The sequence below is a fragment of the Panthera onca genome, chromosome A1 (genome assembly GCF_046562875.1).
Source record: "Panthera onca isolate mPanOnc1 chromosome A1, mPanOnc1 haplotype 2, whole genome shotgun sequence".
In the NCBI taxonomy this organism is placed as follows: Eukaryota; Metazoa; Chordata; class Mammalia; order Carnivora; family Felidae; genus Panthera; species Panthera onca.
The window spans coordinates 124,603,847-124,625,758 of record NC_138339.1 but is presented as its reverse complement, the minus strand read 5'-3'; the positions used below and the strand labels follow the sequence as shown (position 1 = coordinate 124,625,758).

General features: G+C 39.8%; 1 protein-coding gene across 2 annotated transcripts in view; it reads left to right on the top strand.

Annotated features, from left to right (window-relative positions):
• The window catches only part of KDM3B (lysine demethylase 3B), a 69,564-nt gene continuing 47,652 nt past the window's right edge, over positions 1-21,912 (top strand). The window contains exons 1-3 of one of the 2 annotated variants that reach the window (XM_060636010.3): positions 1-304; positions 16,279-16,446; positions 21,343-21,456. In XM_060636010.3, the coding sequence (XP_060491993.3) occupies positions 110-304; positions 16,279-16,446; positions 21,343-21,456 (477 nt within the window). In that variant the 5' untranslated portion in view covers positions 1-109. The remainder of the gene's footprint in view (positions 305-16,278; positions 16,447-21,342; positions 21,457-21,912) is intronic. The other variant, XM_060636012.3, reaches the window with a different exon arrangement.

Sequence of the window (21,912 nt, the reverse complement as noted above, 5' to 3'; positions counted from 1 at the left end):
GCCGCGGCCGCGGGTGGTGCGGAGGGAGGCCTTGCGGGCGGATCGGGCGCTCAGCGGCAGAGGTGGTGGGAGGCGGCGGGTGGGAGCGCGGGTCTGGCCGGCCCTGGCGATGGCGGACGCGGCGGCCTCCCCGGTGGGCAAGCGGCTGCTGCTTCTGTTCGCGGATACCGCGGCCTCGTCCTCGGCCTCGGTCCCCGCGGCGGCGGCGGCGGCGGGTGGAGATCCGGGGCCTGCGCTGCGCACTCGGGCCTGGCGGGCCGGCACAGTGCGGGCTATGAGCGGGGCGGTGCCCCAGGACCTAGCGGTGAGTGGCGGCCGAGGCAGGCACTTGAGGCCGGGGCTGCGGGGCCTGCGGGCGGCCTCCCCGGGGGCCTTTGTGAGGGGGCGGTGGGGTGGGGGTGACCCAGTTCCTCGCCCCCAGATCTCCTCAGCGCCCCCCACCGGCTCCTCGGCACCCCGAGCTCTGGCCGGCATGGCTTCCGCGTCGGGGTGCGCGCCCCGGTTTCCCCCGGGGGGCAGCCAGGGCGCCAAGAGCTGCTGCCTCCACCCGACAGGCCCCGCCTCCTCAGCGACCCCTTTCTCAGCGTCCCCCCCACACCCCCAAAACACGCCTTGCGAGCAGGCTCCCGAACCCTGGGCTCCTGGGCCCCTCAGAGTTCGGCTGGTGCTGTCGCTGCTCCCTGAAAGACGCGGACCTGTAGTTCGCAGCCTCCCTGGAAATCTGCACCCTGTTCCCTTCCTCCCGGGAGCCCCGAGTGGGGCGGGAATGTGGGCAATTGTGGGAGGCACAGAGGCTGCAGTTGGAGCTGCTCGGGGCTTTTTTATCAGGCAGTTACTTCCTCCTTGTCTGAGCCGGGCTTGGCCTGGCGGTCTCCAGAAAGGCCAGCTCTCAGGACTCTTCAGGCTCCCTTTCTCTTTGAGCTTCTGGGTGACAGGAGCTGCGGTTGTGGCTGTTTTTGATAAGTTTGAGATCTGTCTTAGGAGCGGAATGGGGCTGCTAGGTGGTGCTTTTTTGCTCCCAGCTCGGCTACTCCCTCAACCCTGGGAGAGGTTTTGTTTTGAAACTTTGTGTTGGAGCTTGGGCGTTTTTGAATACTTGGCCTTGGTGTATTTCGTGATTGAAGTTATTCAGTAAAATAGAACTTAACTAGCATTTGGGACCTTGTGTTATTTTTGTTAATGTGGCGGCACAATATTGTCTTTGAGCTTTGGCAAGCCTCTTTAGTTCCTCATTCTGATAGCAGCCCTAGCTTCTCTGTTAAGACTATGAAAATAGGGAGATTCTTTTGGAATGTAATAGACAGAAGGTAAATTTTCGTGATGAACTTGCTTCTGCAGATATTTTATTTGCTGTAAGTGGGAATGATTTCCTGAGATTTGATGTTAATATTGTAGGCTTCTGATACTCATTTTTCTACCTATTGATTAGTGGTGTTAGGCTTTTTTTTTTTTCTTTTTTTTTTTTTCTTTTCCTCTGATATGCAGGCTTTATGGGTTGTTTAGCTTGCGGCTGGCTTAGCCTTTCCTTCTGCTACTTGAGTTCACATTCTTTGATCTTTCTCCATGCTAAATAAGAAAAGGCTGTTTGGGCATTTATGTGGCTTCAGTGGGGCGAATTTATAAAAAGCTACCAGGAATATAAAGGGATGAGGGTGATGCTTAAGGAGGGGATTTGGTTGTAAAATACTCTGTGCTTTCTTTAAAAGATTGCTTTCTAGGTTGGGATGGGGGAGAGGTGTCTATCTCAGATCCAAAAATTTACTCCCATAAATGAAAAACATAATTAGGATCCACTATTATATGCATACTTCGACCTAAGGCCTAGTCTGCCCTAGCTTTTCAATTAGAATTTTATATTCTAGTTGTTTCCTCCATCATATGAATTGCTAATGAGCTCTGCACCTGAAATGGCTACCCATTCACTTTGTTGTTTGCTGAGCTCCCTAAGGACAGAGGTTTTTGAAGCTCACTGAAATGCTGGACACCTACTAAGCTAAATACTGAATAATTTTACCACTGGGCTCATGAAGTGGTTTCCCAAACCAAGTAAAAAGTTGCAGTGATTCTTGGAAATTAAAGTTAAGGGTACATTAGAAGTGTGTTGGGGTCTCATGGAGCTGTGTGCATACAGAAGCAAAGGCAGATTTAGTTTTGAGAATAAACTTAAGCTTGTATGTATATTAAGGGACATAGGTGAGAAAACTACCACAACAAAACTCACAGCCTTTAGAATTTTTCACCAGTTTGCGAAATTGCTCAAGAATTACAGTAGCTATGTTGAGGTTCTGTTAATGACAATGACTAGCCTAGGATGAGAACTGGACATTTGTTTTTCTTTTTCATTAAAGAGATTTCCTTTGGACCCTAGACATGTGGGCCTTTCCAATTTGCACCACACACCGTAGTAAACACAACCGTCTTCCAATCAAAAGTGTTCTTCCTGTACTCACGGGTGGAGTTTTCAAGCAGCTGGCCTGTGATTGGGCAGATTTTCATTCAGTTAGTTTAAGATGTTTTCAGGCATGCTTGGTTTTGAGCATCGCATAGCAGGGCGCCCCCTGTTAAGGATGAGTAATTGAGGGTTGGATGAATGAGTTTTTGAAGTGATTGAAAACACTTTTCAGTTTTAGGCTCCATTAATGGTCTCTTTCTAAATATTATTTGATCCTGAAATCTTTAAAAATGTAGTCCTGCCCCTTTTAATGAACCCTTTTCTGGAAAACAATACCAAAGCCATGTACTTCCTTAAGATGAAATATGAAAATAGAAAAGTCAGGATCCTGTTGATTGGGAGTTTGGTTGGTAAAGGTTTGCTAGAGGGCATTTTCATCTTCAAAGCTATGCTGACAAATAACTACTGAGAATTTTAGATGTAATAGGACAACAGCTTTTTACCACTACCCCCCCCCCCATGGAGTAGTAGCTTTATTTGTATTTCAAAATAGGCCTGTCCTGTTATGTTGAAAAAAAAAAAAATGTGTTGCTGCAAGATTAGTTTAATGGGTTTCTATGCATTTATTTCTGATTCTTCTAACTGTCCTCTTTGTGTTCCCAATCATTACTGGTCCAGATAAGTTGCAGAGACCTTGGGACCTTCATATATGTAGGTGTGGTAGTTAAACACACAGACCAAAAAAAACAAAAAAAAAACAAACATGGGTTTTCCTTTTTTTTATTAAAAGGCAAAACTTCTATTTTGTGAAATGTCTAATAACCAAAAGAATACACAGGAAAAGCCAACAGTATCTTTCACAGGCTTCCACTTTGCAAAAAAAAGGCTTTGCTTGTCTTTCTTAATTTTTTTAAGTAAAAAAGCCCAGCTTGGGGCTTGAACTCACAACCCTGAGACCAAGCAAGGGTCACATGCTCTGTTGACTGAGCCAGCCAGGCACCCCATTATCTTTCTTAATACTGGTACAAAAAATATAAAAACATTCATCTGTATACAAAAGGTTGCTTTTATTAGTGAATAGTATCATACTGCAGCCTTCCCCTCCCCCCCTTTTTTGTAAGGACTTTTTTTTTTTTTTTTTTTTTAAGATTTTGTTTTTAAGTCATCTCTTTACCCAGTATGGGGCTCAAACTTAGAACCCCAGGATCAAGAGTTGCATGCTCTATGGACTGAGCCAGCCAGGCACCCCTCCCCTTTTTTCCATTTACCATTATACCATGGACATCAATACCTATAAATCTTACTCATCCTTTTAGATAACTACATGATATTTCATAGAACGGATGTACCATCATTTGTTTAATCATTCCTCCTTATCCTGGATGTTCCAGTTAGTTATATTTTTGGCACTACAAATAATGCTGTGCTTAATAAACTTGTACACATATCTTGTGTAATCATGGTTTTGTTTCTTTAGTTTAGACACCTAGGAGTGGGTTAGGAATTCTAGGAAGTACATGAATCTTCGGTTGTATTAGATAATACCAGGTAGTTTTCCAGTAAGATGATAGCATTTCTCATGCCCACCAGCAGTGCATACATGCAATGCTGGTTTCCACCTTTCCCATCACTCGTGTCATCAGTCTGTCTTTTTTGGCAATCTGATGGGTGAAAAATAATACCTAGCAGTTTCATGACTACTGGTCTTTTTCTATCTTTATTGGCCTTTTATATTTTTAATGAGTTATATACCTATCTTTTGTCCATTAAAAAAAAAATAGGAGTCTTTTCACTCTGTACAAGTTCTGTGCATCTTAAGGATATTAACCCCTTTATCCCTCAGGTGTGTTACAATTATTTTCTCTCGTTTGTCTTTGAACTTTATGAGTTGTTTTGCCATACAGAAAAACAAGATGTTTATTTTACATCATTAAATTTCTTACACTTTTCTTAATGGTTTCTTTACTTGCTTGGGGATAGCTCCTTGCCCTTGAATCTATGTAAATGTTATTTAATGTTTCTGTATTTTTACCTTTAGATCTTTGGTCTGCCTGGAATATTTTTGTAAGTGGCATGTGCGGTGGGGGATCTAACTTGCTTCCTACTGAGTAATCAGTTGTGGTAGCACCAGTTTTATTAAATAAACTATCCTTTTCTTGCTGTTTGTTAGAATTAAATGATTCTTTTAGTAGCCAATGATTTGTTTTGAATGTGTATCTTAGCTATCGCAGCTATCCAGAATTTGCAAGAGGAGAAGCATATCTGCTTTATTGTTTTTATCCCTTAATCTTTCATCTTTATCTGGCAGAAAGGCGGACTCTAAAGTACTCCTTTCCTTTGATTCCAGATAATGTAATAATTGTAGCAGTGTCCAGGCTAGTACCATGTTTCTTCTATCTGGGAGTCTTCCAAGAGGAATGAAAACTTATCTGTATCTGCCTTATTTTTTTACGTCCTCCAACCTTTCTTCCTTGTCTCAGGCTAGGTGGACTTTAAAATACCTCTCTACTTTGTTCCTAGATAATGATTATAATCAGGTCTAGGACAGTACTCTGTTTCCAGGGCACAATCTCCACCTATGTTCACACAAACGTAGAACTCAGCCCTAATTGAAATGGGAGTTAATGATTATCCTTAAGTGTCCTTTACTTATAATTCCAGGAGTTTAATAAAAATCTGCCTGGTACATGATACACTGTTTATTAAAATAAATAGAATATGTTTTGTGGATCAGTGTACTGTTTACAGAACTGTAAATAAAAGTGAGATTATACAAAAGAATATGTAGTGTTTAAGTGTGAGCCCCTCTAATGTTTTTCATCTTAATTCTCTTAGAGCAGGAGGTCTATTTTTGAACATTAAGCCATCCTTGAGTTTTTCAGGCACTCAAGTGCTTCATATAATTCATTTTAAAAAAAAAGTTTGTCTTATTGTGTGTGTATAATTGTTAGTAGTTCTATCTTAATTTGCATTCTGTTGAGTTTAGAGCTGTGCAGTATGTCCACCAGTGATCACATACTCTGGCCATTTTGTCCATCCAGCATCCTCTCCCTTTAGTGCACAAATATTTCCTCTTAATTACCATTTATTTCTAAGAGTTGCTTCACTAATTCCCCACCTGCCAGGGGCTCAGTCCCTCCTTTAGTACTCGCTTGCCTACTTTTTATCTCCGACTTGTTATGGTTGATTCACTTGCCCCACTTCCCTTCTTGTAAATGGTGGGTGAATAACTGTAAATGGTGGGTAAGTTACGTGGCCTTTTCTGTTGTTAGTGATTTTCTCAACAGCTGGAGTTGATTCCTGTAGGGTTTGCTTCCACAAGGCCTGCGGGACTGACACCTGTTGCTGCTTCTCAGTTTTTCCACTGCCTTTGACAGGTTGGTGGTTTTTAAGCCCTCCCGACCCCACTATCCCGACTGCCAAAGTGTCTTTTACCCTTGTTCTGTAGGTGGATAAAACCTACCTGATGTTCAAGTAGTGACTCATATATATGACCTCTCTCAGTTTTGCAAGGGTAAAAACTCCACTTGTGTGTGTGTGTGTGTGTGTGTGTGTGTGTGTGTGTGTGTTTAGGGGTAATCAGGCTCTGGGGAACTGATTCTCACTAACCACACTCTCTGGAGACTGATTTGTAAATTCGCATATAAGGTTATTAATTTACAGTAGGAGATACACCTATCCAGAGATCTGCACAGAGCCTCTTCCTGGTCTACTCACGAGACCAAATTATAGATACGAAGGACCCTTGGTGTGCAAAGAATCTTATGAGGGAAATTGGGTGTTGCCAAAAGGATGTTTATAGCAAGCAGCCCTGATTCAGTGATCCTCCACTTTCTTAGTATTTTTTGGCTTTTATTGCTTTGGTTCCCCTTTCCTCTTTGCTTTTAATATTAACCATCAAAATCCTATAAAGAGAAAGTTTGTCCATTCCAGGTTCTACCACCTCTATAAAGCCTTTCTGAATCCCCAACATGTTATTTTTTTTCTTTGCTGTTGTAGCACTTTGTGATATACCTCTTTTGGAATATTAATCACATTTTTCTTCTTATAGATATATAACAAGATATATAGCTTATTTCCTCTACTAAATGTAAGTTCCATCAAGAACAGAATGTGAATTTTTCTGTTAGTATTTTTAAGAGGCCTTTTCTGACTACCATATCTTAAAAAGTAGACTAGGGGCACCTGGGTGGCACAGTCGGTTAAGCATCCGACTCTTGATGTTGGCTTAGGTCATGATCTCATGAATCATGGGTTTGCCCCGTATCAGGCTCTGCACTGATGTTGCAGAGCCTGCTTGGGATTCTGTCTACTTCTCTCTGACCCTCCCCTGCTTGTGCTCTCTCTCTCTCTCAAAATAAACTTAATTTTTTTTTTTTAAGTAGACTATGTAGAAGCCAGTATTAGATTGTTAACTTTCATTTCTGATTTCTTACGGAATTTCTGCTCTGTGGCCTCCTGTTTTAAGGTGTTTATAATTGATCTTTAACTTTTTCCTGTTTATATATATATTTTTTTTATTTATTTTTTTAACGTTTATTTATTATTGAGAGACAGAGCATGAGCATGAGCATGGGAGGGGCAGAGAGAGGAGGAGCATAGAATCTGAAGCAGGCTCCAGTCTCTGAGCTATCCTCACAGAACCCGACGCAGGGCTTGAACTCACAAATCGCGAGATTATGACCTGAGCCGAAGTTGGACACTTAACCTACTGAGCCACCCAAGCGCCCCTGTTTATATATTTTTATGGATATGGACTCACTACTAATTTTTTTGTCTTGAGATTATTGGAATCTTATTGGAGACCCCAATCCAAGGCCCATTGTCCACCTGACTTGTCACATTAGAAGCTTTAGATGTTTTATTTTTGTGGTTTTGTGGTAATGCATGCCTGTAATACAAAATGAAATTAATTTGATAATAATTTTAAAAGTCATCCCTGTATTCACAACCAATTAGAAACAGCTGTTCATATTTTGATACATATTTTGATACATATTCATCTAATCTCTTTTTAGAATTGTCAGAAGTTGAATTCGTACTGTATTTTCAGTTTTGTGTTTTGCTATTTTACTTAATGTAGCACTTTTCCTGTATTACTGAAAACTTTTGTATATGGGTAATTTTAATTTTCTTGGGGCTTTATTTTCCACAGGTAACATGTATTGCTCTCGTAAGTGAAAGGAAAACAATAAAAGCTCTTTAAGAAAAATTTTATAATTTTTATTCTGGATAAATTATTTAACTGTTCCTCTTTCATTGAATATTGAAATTGTTTAAGATTTTAGACTTTATCAATAATGCTGTGTGAGCATTTTTGTGAATAAAGCCTTCCCTCTGTTTAAGGTTATTTCCTAGAATTATTGCTAGGAGTGGTTATTATGAAGACCCAGAGTATGCACATATTTAAGATTCTTGATAATATGTTTTCTTGTTTTTAAATCATACCAATTTATAATCTGACCAGTAGTGTGAGTTTCTTAAGGAGTGCATGTTTTTCAGGAGCCCCAAATCTGCTAGACATTTTATGCTTTCATTTCATTTAATCCTTAGACAATCCTTTGAGGTACTTACTGTCCCTATTTATAGGCAAAGGAAATGAGGCTCAAAGAGGCTAAAGTGTCTTGCCCTGGGCTACACAGCTAAGAAATAAGGAAGTTGAGATGCAAATTCAGTTCTTTATGATGCTAGAGCCCCTAAAAACACTATATATTTGTATGCTTGAGGTTTTTTTTAGGCTATCCTTATGATACTCAAGTACTTAACATTTCATATATTGCAGATGTTAGAAATTGGGGTGGGGGTTGATGAGGTTAATTGTTAGAAAGCTATCTCTTGAGAAAAAAAAGAAAGCTATCTCTTGATCAGATGAACCATATAGAAAAAAATTGTTTTATATTTGAAAACAGCCATCTTCTAGACGTGCATCATTCCCCATCTTGGCTGTCAAGATATCCCACAGTTTTGTAAAATAATTTCTTTAAAAAAATTTTTTTTAAGTTTATTTTTCACAGAGAGAGAAAGAGACAGAGCATGGGTGGGGGAGGGGCAGAGAGAGGGAGACACAGAATCTGAATCAGGCTCCAGGCTCTGTCTGAGCTGTCAGCACAGAGCCTGATGGGGGCTGAAACTCATGGACCGTGAGATCATGACCTTAGGTTGGACGCTCAACCTACTGAGCCACTCAGGCACACCTGTAAAATCATTTTTAATAGACTTTACATTTTGTTTAGAATCATTTAAAAAATAAAATTCAGCTGGTAAATTTTACAGATCTTCTTGGCTTTATTCAACAATGCCTGAATCAACAGCATCCCTTCGAGCTGATAGAAAGGAGCTCCAGAGAGCTGTGCAAAATGAAAGACTTTAATAGGCAGAAGGAGGTGGCACAAGGTGGTTATTCTAGCAAAGAGCTGATTGTTTCAGACAAGGTTACCTTCCTTTGGGGGAGAGCAGGGGTCCATCAGGCAGATTACCTCTCTAGTGCTGACTGGGTAATTCCAGATTTACTGGTTTAAGATTCCCTTCCTAGGAGAAGTTAAGTTGTGGTTTGATGACTTGCGCTTAGCACAAGTGACTCCATTTTGGGCTTGTGCCTTTTTTAATGGTATGTAGGTAGGTAGTAAAATTGGAAAACTTAGGGACTTCGGGAGTTGAGTTAATCTTCCATTTCTCTTACTCTCAGCCATCATCATCTGTTATTTTTATCTCTGTAGTTTCTCAAATACACTTTGTTTTCCATTCATATCTTTTTGGATTAAGCCTTTTTCATCTTTTTACTGGATTATCATGACTTTGTAATTGGTCCCCCTGCCTCCAGTTTCTTCTCTCTGTAATTAATCTTCCACCCTGCTACCAAAGTTAATTCTTTCCTTTTTAAAAAGTGTTAATTATTTAAGCATTATATGAATATAGATTTTGTTTTGTTTTTAAAAAAGCATTTACTGATTAAGGCAAAAATGCTATTATCCCCTCTGTCCCAATCCTCCTATTCTCTCACATACACACCCTAAAATCTGCAACCAGCTTCTTTTGCATACAACACATCTTGGAGATCTTTCCATGGTAGTCTTCTAGATGTATCTCATTTTTTAAAACTTCTCGATATTTTTCTATAGTATGAATAAAGTGTTTTGCCATTCATCTAATTATAAAATACTTTGTAATTTCTATTTTGATTTTCTATTTAAATTGAGCATTGAGAAGTTTTCCCCCAGATGATATTATCTTTATAAAACATTGTACCATGTCTTCCCCCTCCCCATTTAAAACTATCAGTGGCTCCCTCAAGGCCTATATCAGGGAACATAAACCCACTTGTGTCCAAGGTACCAGGTGTATGAAAACAGCTAGATGACAGACTAGAGAATATAGTGGGTTGGCAACTGGAGAGTGCAGATACTGCCTACAGATGTTCAATGCACATTAAAAACAAATCAACAAAAAAACCACTCTGCTGGCCAAATATGATACCTTTGCCACCAGGTTTCAGTGCATCATGCATTAACATGCCAATCAGAGCCCTTACAGCTTACTTACTAACAGCTGCCACTGCTGCCTGGAACACTCAATCAGTTTTTATGTTTCTCTTCCTTTGCACCTGCCAGAAAGTCTTTCTCTGCCAGAAGGCAACTTGTCCTTTTAGACCCAGCTTGTATACTACTATCCCTTCTGTGAAACCATTCTAGTTTCTCAAGGCAGATATGTTTTCTAGCCTAACATAACATGTTTGTTATTGCCCTTATTACACAGCTCTGTAATCATTTTTATACCTCTGTGTTGACTCTTTTGGGGTGTGAGTCCCTCCTGCCAATTGCTACCATTATTCACCTTGATATTCTTGGTCAGTAAATGCTCTATATATACATAAGAGATGTTCTATTTTTGGTGAGCATGACTGAATGAATAACTTTATTAATTATAGTAAGAGTAGCCTTAGGCAGAACCAGAACTCAAGCTGATATTAACACAATAAACATGAAAGCTTATATTACTCAGGTTACTAGTTAGTATCTGATGTTATCAAACTTAGGAGAACTTAATTGATTTTATTAAAGAATTTCTTTGGTTTTAATGTCACTAAAATAAATGTAAGTCACATATATACCATAAAAGGAATTTTGAAATGAAAGCAAGAGTTTTACTACTATCTCTCCTTAACTCATGAAATATTTTACATCTACTGCTTGGATTCTAGCTATAGCATGTGTGGTTCTATTTGCTATTTTTATTCTAATAGTAGAAATTTTTAAAAGACTTTTTTAAATAATCAACTCAAACTGTTTTAGTCTTGTTCTATTCAGATTATCAGCCTGTCTTGGTCATCTGTGACTCAGTTCAACCACAGCCATTGATTTTTTTGTTAGTTTATATACCTTCCTCCTCTTCTCTGGTCTTGCCACTACCATTTTAAGAGTTCATGTTGTAGGTACTTTGATCTGAAATTATTGTTTACCTTATATGTTCTCCTTTGTTCCATTACCTAAGCTAGGAAGTAAAGCACAGTGCTAGGGCCAGAAATAAGCCTTAGTGTTCAGAGAACGTGCTTACATATATCCACATCCCATATTGCTCTTAAAACAGATTCATATTGGAGCTCCTGGGTCGCTCAACCAATTCAGTATCTGACTCTTAGTTTTGGCTCAGGTCTTGATCTTGCAGTTTGTGAATTCAAGCCCCTCATCCAGCTCCATGCTGACAGTGCAGAGTCTGCTTGGGATTCTCTCTCTCTCTCCCTCTCTCTGTCTGCTCCACCCCTGCTCGTGCTCTCTCTCTCAAAGTAAAGAAATAAACTTAAAAAAAAAAATAGCAAACATTCATACTGTTAGCCTTGAACTGTAGCTTGATCCCAGAATGTGTAGCACTGTTGTTGTTGTCAAAGTAAACACTTCATTCCATATATGTCCTTTGCTGGGTGGGTTGAAAGTTTATTTCCTTTAAGTTGGGTGAAATCTGGTTTTTCAGTAATTGAACTTTTCCCTGATGTTTTCAGGTAAGTGATGATAGGATTCCTGAATATTAACTTTTTGAGTGTTGAAGTTCTTTTGTAAAAGCAATAAAAATTGTTATAGCTATAGTACAATGACTTCTTTTGGTATTGTATTTGTGTATTGCTATAACTTAGAATTTTGTGACTCGCCTTTGATTTTTAAAGTGGTTTCAGCATGGCACCTTGCCATCAGTCACTATGGAGCCTCAGCCTCTGGCTTTCTGAGTGATGCCTGGTAGCGTACTCAGGGTCAGACTCAGCCAGGGCATTTAATACTCCATGCTGCTTTTCATGCTGTGCAAGGTCTTGTCTGTCCTCCAGCCATCTCCTCCTCTTGATATCAGTTATGTAATGGTATCACTCTGGTTCAAAATCCAAGTCATTTTAAAATTTTCCTTTATCCTTTTATCCAGCCATTCATCAAGCTTGATGATTCTTAACAACCACAAGTCACTTTTCTTCCTAGTCTCACTGCTCTCACTCTAGGTCATGTAAGAATACTCCCTATAACCTTCCCCCAACTCCAGTCTGTCTGTATCCACTGGTTAGTGGCTGAATTTCCTTAAAACCAACTACTCTGTTCATATCTTGACCTCACTTATAAACCCTTTAATGACACTTGTGTGCATGCACACGTATACACACCCCTCCCATTGGCAGCTAGATGAAGCCTCAATTTTTTTATCCCAGTATTCAAGGTTTGCCACATTGACTTTGTTTTTTTTTAAGCCTCATCTCTCACTCCTTCCCCCACAGTCTGCTTATATAGCTCCTGGCCATCCTAGAACTTAAGTGGACTTTTTGGCGGGGGGGGGGGGGGTGGTTAGGGGACTCAGCCCATATCAGTCCCCTCTGCACCCTTAAAGTGATCTCTCCTGCCTCTGAACATCCCCTGTACTTGATTTTTTTACTTTATTTCTCCTTATTTTATGGCATATTATGCTTTTGAATCCATTACTTTATTTGAACTTCACAACCAATCTATGAGATAAGCAAGACAAGTGTGTCTTATCACAGGGGAGAAAACCAAAACTTGAGGAGGGAAGAGTGACTTGTCCAAGTTTTGGGGTTAATAGAGTAGACCTCAGGGTGCCTGTGTGGCTCAGTCGGTTGAGCGTCCAACTTCAGCTCAGGTCATGATCTCGCGGTTCGTGGGTTCGAGCCCTGTGTTGGGCTCTGTGCTGACAGCTCAGAGCCTGGAGCCTACTTCAACTGGTGTGTCTCCCTCTCTCTCTGCCCCTCCCCTGCTCGCTCGCTCTCTCTCTCTCTCTCTCAAAAATAAATAAACATTGGGGCACCTGGGTGGCGCAGTCGGTTAAGCGTCCGACTTCAGCCAGGTCACGATCTCACGGTCTGTGTGTTCGAGCCCCATGTCGGACTCTGTGCTGACGGCTCAGAGCCTGGAGCCTGTTTCAGATTCTGTGTCTCCCTCTCCCTCTGCCCCTCCCCCGTTCATGCTCTGTCTCTCTCTGTCCCAAAAATAAATAAAAAAACGTTGAAAAAAAATTAAAATAAATAAGTAAACATTAAAAAAAATTTTTTTTAATTTTTTTTAAACATTTATTTATTTTTGAGACAGAGAGAGACAGAGCATGAACGGGGGAGGGTCAGAGGGAGAGGGAGACACAGAATCTGAAACAGGCTCCAGGCTCTGAGCCGTCAGCACAGAGTCCGACATGGGGCTCGAACACACAGACCGCGAGATCATGACCTGAGCGAAGTGGGCCGCTTAACCGACTGAGCCACCCAGGTGCCCCATCATTAAAAAAAAAATTTTTTTTAATAGTGTGAAGCTGGTACTCAAATTCAAGTCTCCTGGAACATAAGCCCCAACCTGTGTTTTTTATGCTGCTGCTACCTTTCTTGGTGCCTGAGTCTGCACATAAGTATAAGTTTGATTATCTCTTTCCAATGGTCTGCAAGTTATTTGAAGTTGTGTCTTATTCCCTTGGAACATTTATGTATATATAAGTGAGCCCATTCATGTATTATTAAATATATTGCAATTCATTGTTCTCCTCTTTCTCAGTAAAAATTGTGCTTCTCGTTTCTGAACCTTGTTTCCCCACTGTGTGTGTGTGGGTGGGTATATATATGTGTGTTTAATCAGAAGTGAAGCTTGGTATATTACAATAATAAAACTGGAGCTTTATATAGTGGATTTGATTTCTGGGATAACTTTTCAGCAACGCACTTCACATTCACAAGTATGCATTGACTGTGAAGAGATTAAGCCTAACACTAGGCTACTGCACAGTGCTTTCACACTTTGTGAATATAAGTATCCTAGATTTTCATTTAATTTTACCTTTAATTTTTATGTTGAATAGATGAGAACATGTATACCATGAAAGGCTGATATGAACTCAGTAACAATTTTAATGAATTTGAATTTTATTCATTGTATCATCTACACATATTTTAAAAATAACAGTACATACATGTACTGGAAGCTTCGTGTGAGAAATTTCTTATTGTGCCAAGAGGTTGGAAAAGCGTTGCTTCCCTGAGTAATTACTTTGTTTTCCTTTTAGCTCCTTTCCCCCGTGGGAGGAGCTCCTGGCTCCTCCAGTTGGTAGAGCATGTAAGTTCAAGCCCCATGTTGGGTGTAGAGTTTAATTAAAAAACAACAACAACAACAACAAAAAACCAGGCACCTGGGTGGTTCAGTCTGTTCAGCATCCAACTTTGGCTCAGGTTATGACCTCGCAGTTCATGAGTTCAGATCCGGGGTCAGGCTCTGTGCTGACAGCTGAGTTTGGAGCCTGCTTGGGATTCTGTGTCTCCCTCTCTCTCTCTGCCCCTCCCCTGCTTACACTCTATCTTCTTCTCTCTCGATTTTAAATAAATAAACATTACCAAAAAATTTAAAAAAAAAAGATGCTGACAGTGGAAACTATGCAACTAACCTCCTCATTTTCAAATTGGCCTTTAGGAAGCTCAGAGGCACACGTATCACTCGGTCATACAGCTGTATAGATCCTCGTGGCCAGCTTAAGTTTTCCCTTTTACACTTTCATAGTAACTTCTTGTTGTAGTTTGCTTGGCCTTGATTTTTTTTTTTTTTTTTCATTTGTATTTTGTCATTTTATTGCATGTGTTTCTCAAAAACCAACTAAAATTCTATGAAAATGAAGGGGCTATGAATAAAATAGTCTTTCTATCACCAGCTATAATTTAAGTCCTGGGTGTTTCTATGCTAACTATTGATACCTGTATGCATATGTCTTGCTCTTTATGCTGCATGTGAAACATACTCAGAAGTCAGAATTTATATAGAAAAGCCAAACCTAAGCATACTAGTTATTAGAAAAACGTAGTTTTGGGGTACCTGTGTGGCTCAGTCAGTTAAGTGGCTGTCTTTGGCTCAGTTCATGACCTCACAGTTCAGGAGTTCAAGCCCTAAACTGGGCTCTCTGCTGTTAGCATGAAGCCCACTTCAGATCCTCTGTGTCACTCTTTCTGCCTCTTCCCTCCTCCTGCGGGTGTACTCTCTCTCTCTGTCTCTTTCAAAAATAAATATTTTTTAAAAAGTAAAATTTAAAAAAAAAAAGAAAAATGTGGTTTAGGGGTGCCTGGGTGGCTCAGTAGGTTGAGTGTCCGACTCTTGATTTTGGCTCAGGTCATGATTCCTGGGATGTGGTATCAAGCCCTGCGTCAGGCTCCACATTCAGTGTGGAGCTGTCTCCCTCTGCCCCTCTCCCCCTCTCGCACTGTCTCTCTCTCTCTCTCTAAAGTAAAATAAAATGAAATAAAAGAAAAATGAAGTTTTGTTTAATCTGAATCACTTTTTAAAACTTTCTGCACTGTCTATGTAACTATCTCAAAAAGTAGAGTATCTCTGCTGGGAGGAAGCGAAGTATTGTTGATGTTGACAGCATGCCTCTTCTAACAGGTATGAGATCACTCCTGGCAGGAGCAGTTAAAAAATCCACATGCAGAACTGGGAAGGAACCTTTTTTTTTTGGTGTTCATCCTTTGAATTTTATATCATGTTGATACATCACCTATTCAAAAAAATTCCTCAAAGAAGTTCACTCGGGTGCCTGGGTGGCTCAGTTGAGAATCCGACTTCTGTTCAGGTCATGATTTCAAGGTTTGTAAGTTCAAGCCTTGCATCAAGGTCACTGCTGTCAGTACAGAGCCTGCTTTGGACCTCTGTCCCCCTCTTTCTACCCCTCCCCTGCTTGCACGCTCTCAAAAAAAAATAACATTTAAAAAAATTTTCTGTCATATTCAGTACAAGTGTAAAGAATTTCTCTCTAACCTGTTAGACTATGAGCTCCTTAAGACCAGGAAATATGTGGGGCGCCTGGGTGGCTTGGTCGGTTAAGTGTCCGACTTCAGCTCAGGTCATGATCTCACGGTCCGTGAGTTCAAGCCCTGCGTCGGGCTCTGTGCTGACAGCTCAGAGCCTGGAGCCTGTTTCAGATTCTGTGTCTCCCTCTCTCTCTGCCCCTCCCCTGTTCATGCTCTCTCTCTCTGTCTCAAAAATAAATAAACGTTAAAATTTTTTTTTAATAAATAAATTTAAAAAAAGACCAGGAAATGTGCTAGATTTCTCTATTTCTGAACCTAGCATGGTGTCTCATACATAGTAGGCCCCTAGCTGGTGTGCATAGATGTAAATTGGAAACCAAGAGTTACAAATTTCAATAGGATAACAGCTAAAAATTGCTAACTGTGGATGTGCCCCCTTAACTCTGCTACCCTTTTCAGAGTGAAGCTGAGATCAGCTTCCTTGCTCTGAAATAAGATGGATTTTTATTGAAATTCATCAAAAGGACTTAAAAACAAATTAGAATTTTTCCTAGTCACAGTTTATGTCTGTTTATATATTATAATGTGGGATTTTTCCAAATGTGACCTCCAAACTCCTTTTTATCTCTTTTTGCAGATCTTTGTAGAATTTGATGGCTGTAACTGGAAGCAGCACTCCTGGGTTAAAGTTCATGCTGAAGAAGTTATTGTGCTTCTGCTGGAAGGGTCTCTGGTGTGGGCACCCCGGAAGGACCCAGTCCTTGTCCAGGGTACTCGAGTCTCAATTGCACAGTGGCCAGCCCTGGTGAGTGACTTACTGCCTACGAACATATTTGAGCTTTACTCCTGTACTATAACTGTAACTATGGTATTTATCCAATAGCTGAACTCCTGGGGCGCCTGGGTGGCTACTCAGTTAGGTGTCTGACTTCATCTCAGGTCACGATTTCACGGTCTGTGGGTTCAAGCCCCATGTCGGGCTCTGTGCTGACAGGTCAGACTGGCCTGGAGCCTGCTTCAGATTCTCTTTCCCTCTCTCTCTGCCCCTCCCCTGCTCATGCTCTGTAGATCTCTCAAGAATAATAAATATTTTTTAAAAAATAGCTGAACTCTTTAGAGTTCCCAAAGCATGTATATTCCTAACATACTTTTATTCTGATGCTACTGAAGCAGAAAGTGGGAGATCTTTTCAACTGTGTCTTCTGAACTTGTTTTGTGTTTTTGAAATATAATTAACATACACTGTTTATATTAGGTTTAGGTGCACAGTATAATGATTCAACAATTCTATTCATTACTCAGTGCTCGTAGTGATAAATATTTCTGAAGTTTGACAAAATAATGCCATAAATTTAATCCTCTTTATTTCACTCATGGCCCCACCCATCTCCCCTCTGGCAACCACCAGTTCTCTGTATTAAAGAGTGTGGGGTTTTTGTCTCTTTCTTTGTTCATTTATTTTGTTTCTTACATTCCACAAATGTGGAGTGCCTGAGTAGCTCAATCGATTTAAGCATCCAGCTCTTGATTTCAGCTCAGGTCATGATCTCACTGGTCAGGAGATCAAGCCCTGTGCTGGACTCTGCCCTGATAGTGTGGAGCCTGCTTGGGATCCTCTCTCTCCCTTTCTCCCTGCCCCTACCCATCTTGGCACGCTCGCATGTGTGCTCTCTCTCTCACTCTTTTCCAAATAAATTAACAGTTAAAAAAAAATCCACATATATGTGAAATCATATGGCATTTGTTTTTCTGTGACTTATTTCACTTAGCATTATACCCTCTGAGTCCATTCATGCTGTTGCATATGGCAAGATCTCATTCTTTTTTTTTTATGAATGAATAATATTTCTGTGTGTGTGTGTGTGTGTGTGTGTGTGTTCTTTATTCAGTTATGGATAGACCTTTGAATTGCTTCCATGTCTTGCCTGTTGTAAATAATGCTTCAGGAAACATAGGGGTGCATGTATCTTTTTAAATTTGTGTTTTTGTTTTCTTTGGGTAAACACCTAGTTGTGGAATTCTTGGATCATATGGTAATTCTACTTTTAATTTTTTGAAGACCTTCCATACTATTTGCCATTAGTGTAAATGGTTACACTAATTTACCTTCCCACCAACAGTGCAGGAGAGTTTTTGTTCTCCACCTCCAACCCAACACTTTTTGATACTCTCCATTCAGACAGATAGATGTGAGGTGGTATCTTGTGGTTTTGATGTACATTCACCTGATGATTCGTGGTGTTGAGCATCTTTTTATGCACCTGTTGGCCATTTACATGTCTTCTCTGGAAAAGTGTCTGTTCAGGTCCTCTGCCCATTTTTAACTGGATTATTTGGACAGTTGTTGGTGTTACATATATTAACCCCTTATCAAGTATATCATTCTCTATGTATCTTCTCCCATACGGTAGGTTGCCATGTCATTTTTTGGGTGGTTTACTTTGCTGTGCAAAAGCTTTTTATTTTGATGTAATCCCAATAGTTTATTTTTGCTTTTGTTTCCCTTGCTGAGATGTATTGAGAAAAATGTTTGTATGACCAATGTCTACAAAATACTGCCTTGTTTTTCTTTTAGGAGTTTTATGGTTCCAGGTCTTACCTTTAGATGTTTATTTTTGTATATGTTGTAAGAGAGGGGTACAGTTTCATTCTTTTGCATGTAGCTGTCCAGTTTTCCCGGCACCATTTGTTGAAGAGACTGTCTTTTTGTCATTGTATAGTCTTGTGTCCTGTCTCAGAGATTAATTGATCATATAAGCTATAAGCATGGGTTTGTTTCTGGGCTCTTTATTCTGTTCTGTTGATCTCTATGTCTTTTTTTGTGCCAGTACTGTATTCGATAATATTTGATACTTTTATTTCTAAAGAATTTTTTCACCTTAGTGTTTTCTCATGTAAGGTTGTGAAACAATGTTTGTAATCCTTAAAGCCTTTTCTTTCCATAAGAACTCTTATTTTTTTTCCCAGCCTTACTGAGGTAAAATTGACATATAACATTGTGCAAGTTTGTAACAATATAATAATTTGATATATATTGTGAAATGATTACCACAATAAAGTTAGTTAACATATCCACTGTTCACAGAGTTAACATTTTGTGTGTATGTGGTAAGAACTTTTAAGATTTAGTTTCTGGGGTGCCTGGGTGGCTCAGTCAGTTGAGCATCTGACTCTTGTTTTTGGCTCAGGTCCTGTTCTCATAGTTTGTGAGTTCGAACCCTGCAATGGACTCTGTGCTGACATCATGGAGCCTGCTTGGGATTCTCCCTCTCTCTCTGACCGCCCCCCCCCCCCCCATTTGCATTCTCTGTCTCTCTCAAAATAAACTTAAAAAAAAAGAAAGAAAAGATTTACTTTCTTAGCAACTTTTAAGTATATGTTATTGTTTTTTTAATGTTTAATTATGTTTAATTAATAACATTTAATTATTTCTTTTTGAGAGGGGGAGGACCTAGCCAACCTAGCTGCTCAGGCGCCCCACATCATTGTTAACTATAGTCACCATGCTGTATGTTAGAACCCCAGAACTTATAACTGAAGTTTGTACCTTTTGACCACATTCACCACATTTCACATTCCCCACTGCCCACACCCATAGGAACTATAGATCTACTCTAGGTGTTCTTTTTTTTTTTCACACGTAAGTGAAATCATATAGTATTTCATTTGCATATGTGACTTATTTCACTTAGTTTAATGCCCTCAGGTTTTATCCATGTTGTAAATGGCAGGATTTCCTCCTCTTTTTTTTTTTAATTTTTTTTTTTAATGTTTATTTATCTTTGAGAGAGAGAGAAAGACAGAGAGCATGTGGGGGAGGGACAAAGAGAGTGGGAGACACAGAATCTGAAGCAGGCTCCAGGCTCTGAGCTGTCAGCACAGATCCCTACATGGGGCTCAAACTCACAAACCATGAGATCATGACCCAAGCCGAAGTCAGACGTCCAACCAATTGAGCCAGCCAGGCACCCCAGATTTCCTCCTTTTTTATGACTGAATAATATTTCTGTGTGTGTGTGTGTGTGTGTGCGCGTGCGTGCGTGCGCGCGTGCACGTGCATGCACATACACCTCACATCATTCCCTGTATCCGTCCATCACTGGAGGCTTAGGTTGTTTCCATATCTTAGCTGTTGTGAATAACACTGCAGTGAATGTGGGTGTGCAGATAATCCTTTGAAATGGTGATTTCATTTTCTTCAGATACATACTCAGAAGTGGGATTGCTGCATCATATGGTAGTTCCGCTCTTAATTTTTTGAGGAGCCTCCACACTGTTTTCTATGATGGCTGCACCAATTTATAGTCCCACCAACTGCACAAGGGTTTGCTTTTCTCTGCATCCTTGCCAGCCCTTATTTTATTGACTTTGATGATATGTCTTCTAACAGGTGTGAAGTGATGGCTTCTTGTGGTATTGATTTGCATTTCCCTAATAATTAGTGTTGTTCACCCCTTTTTATATACCTATTGGCCGTTTGTATATTTTCTTAGGAAAAATGTCTATTTAGGGTGATTTGCCCATTTTTAAAGTCAGATTATTTGGTCTTTTGCTTTTGAGTTGTATGAGTTCCTTATATATGTATTTGGATATTAACCTCTTGTGTGATACATGATTTGCAAATATTTTCTCTCATTCCTTACGTTGCCTTTTCATTTTGCTGATCATTTTTTTGCTATGCATAAACTTTTTAGTTTGTTATAGCCCCACTTATTTATTTTTGCTTTTGTTGTTTGTGCTTTATTATTGTTATTATTAAGTTTTGTTTTCTGAAGTTTGACAAAATAATGCCATAAATTTAATTCTGAGAGTATCCTTTTGTTTCTATCCTGTTAGCAAAGTAAAGGCATAAATGGCTACATTTAAAAAAAACCTACTTCTATGGCTAACCAGATCAAATAAATATTATTCAAAGCAAATTTTCTACTTAATTGATTATATGTAACATCATTTACTATACTCTCCTTTTTCATTTTTTTTTTTTTTTCCAGTTTATTCATTTTTGAAAGAGAGAGCGTGAGTTGGGGAGGGACAGAGAGAGGGAGACACAGAATCTAAAGCAGGCTCTAGGCTCTGAGCTGTCAGCACAGGGCCCGACTGAGGGCATGAACCATGAGATCATGACCTGAGCCAAAGTTGGACACTTAACCGATGTAGCCACCCAGGCACCCCCTTTTTTGTTTGTTTTTAAGTCCATTTCCAATTGAACTTTTGGAAGAAGCTCAAATGGACATGGGCCCCGGGTGACTTTTATAGGCTATTCATTTATGAGACAGCAATATGAATTCACCCATGAGCATTTATACCAGTGATTATTTTACATATCTCCCAAAGATTTTAGGAGTTCTAGAGACGATAATGTTGTAAGTCTTTATTTTGGGAATTTACTGTAATTTAGCCCTCTTGAAGCCTGGCAAGATTAGTCAGATCCCTAGAGGGAATTGGGAATTTCTTATTCTTTGTGTCCTTTTCAGCTGTAAATAGGAGTATTGGGCTGAGTTTCTGCTCTAGTTTGCTTCCTATGATTATTTGTGGGGTAGATGATGGGTTGGGAATGTTTTATGCTTTAGTTTATCTGTATTTACTGGGGTGAAAGATATATTAATGATGGATACTGTCTCTGAAGTTAGAGATGTGGATGAATTGTTACCTATTTTCTTTTCCAAGTTCTAATCAATTTCTTGTCATTTCTGTTTCACAGACTTTCACTCCCCTAGTAGATAAACTTGGTTTGGGTTCTGTGGTTCCAGTTGAATACCTTTTGGATCGAGAGCTTCGTTTCCTGTCAGATGCTAATGGATTGCATCTGTTTCAGGTACTTAATACTTCCTCTAGTCCTAAACTTATTTCCCTCCTTGCTAATTTGTTTGTTGATTATAAATATGTTTCCCCTTTTCTTTTAGTATTGAAACAAGTGCTTCCATTAATTCCCTGTGCATTTTAAAGCTTTTCTGCTACCTTGAAAGTCCATTCAGTGGCTGAGACTTGTTTCCTCTTCAGCACACCCCACCCTACCTTGAAACCACTTAAGACTTATGACCACAATTCTTTTTATTATTATTATTTTTTTTTAATGTTTTCATTTTATTTCTTAGAGAGAGTGCATGCGAGCAAGCAGGGGAGGGGCAGAGAGGGATAGATACAGAATCTGAAGCAGGCTCTAGGCTCTGAGCTGTCAACATAGAGCCTGACATGGGGCTCAAACTCATGAACTGTGAGATCATGACCTGAGCCAAAGTTGGATGCTTAACTGATTGAGCCACCCAGGTGC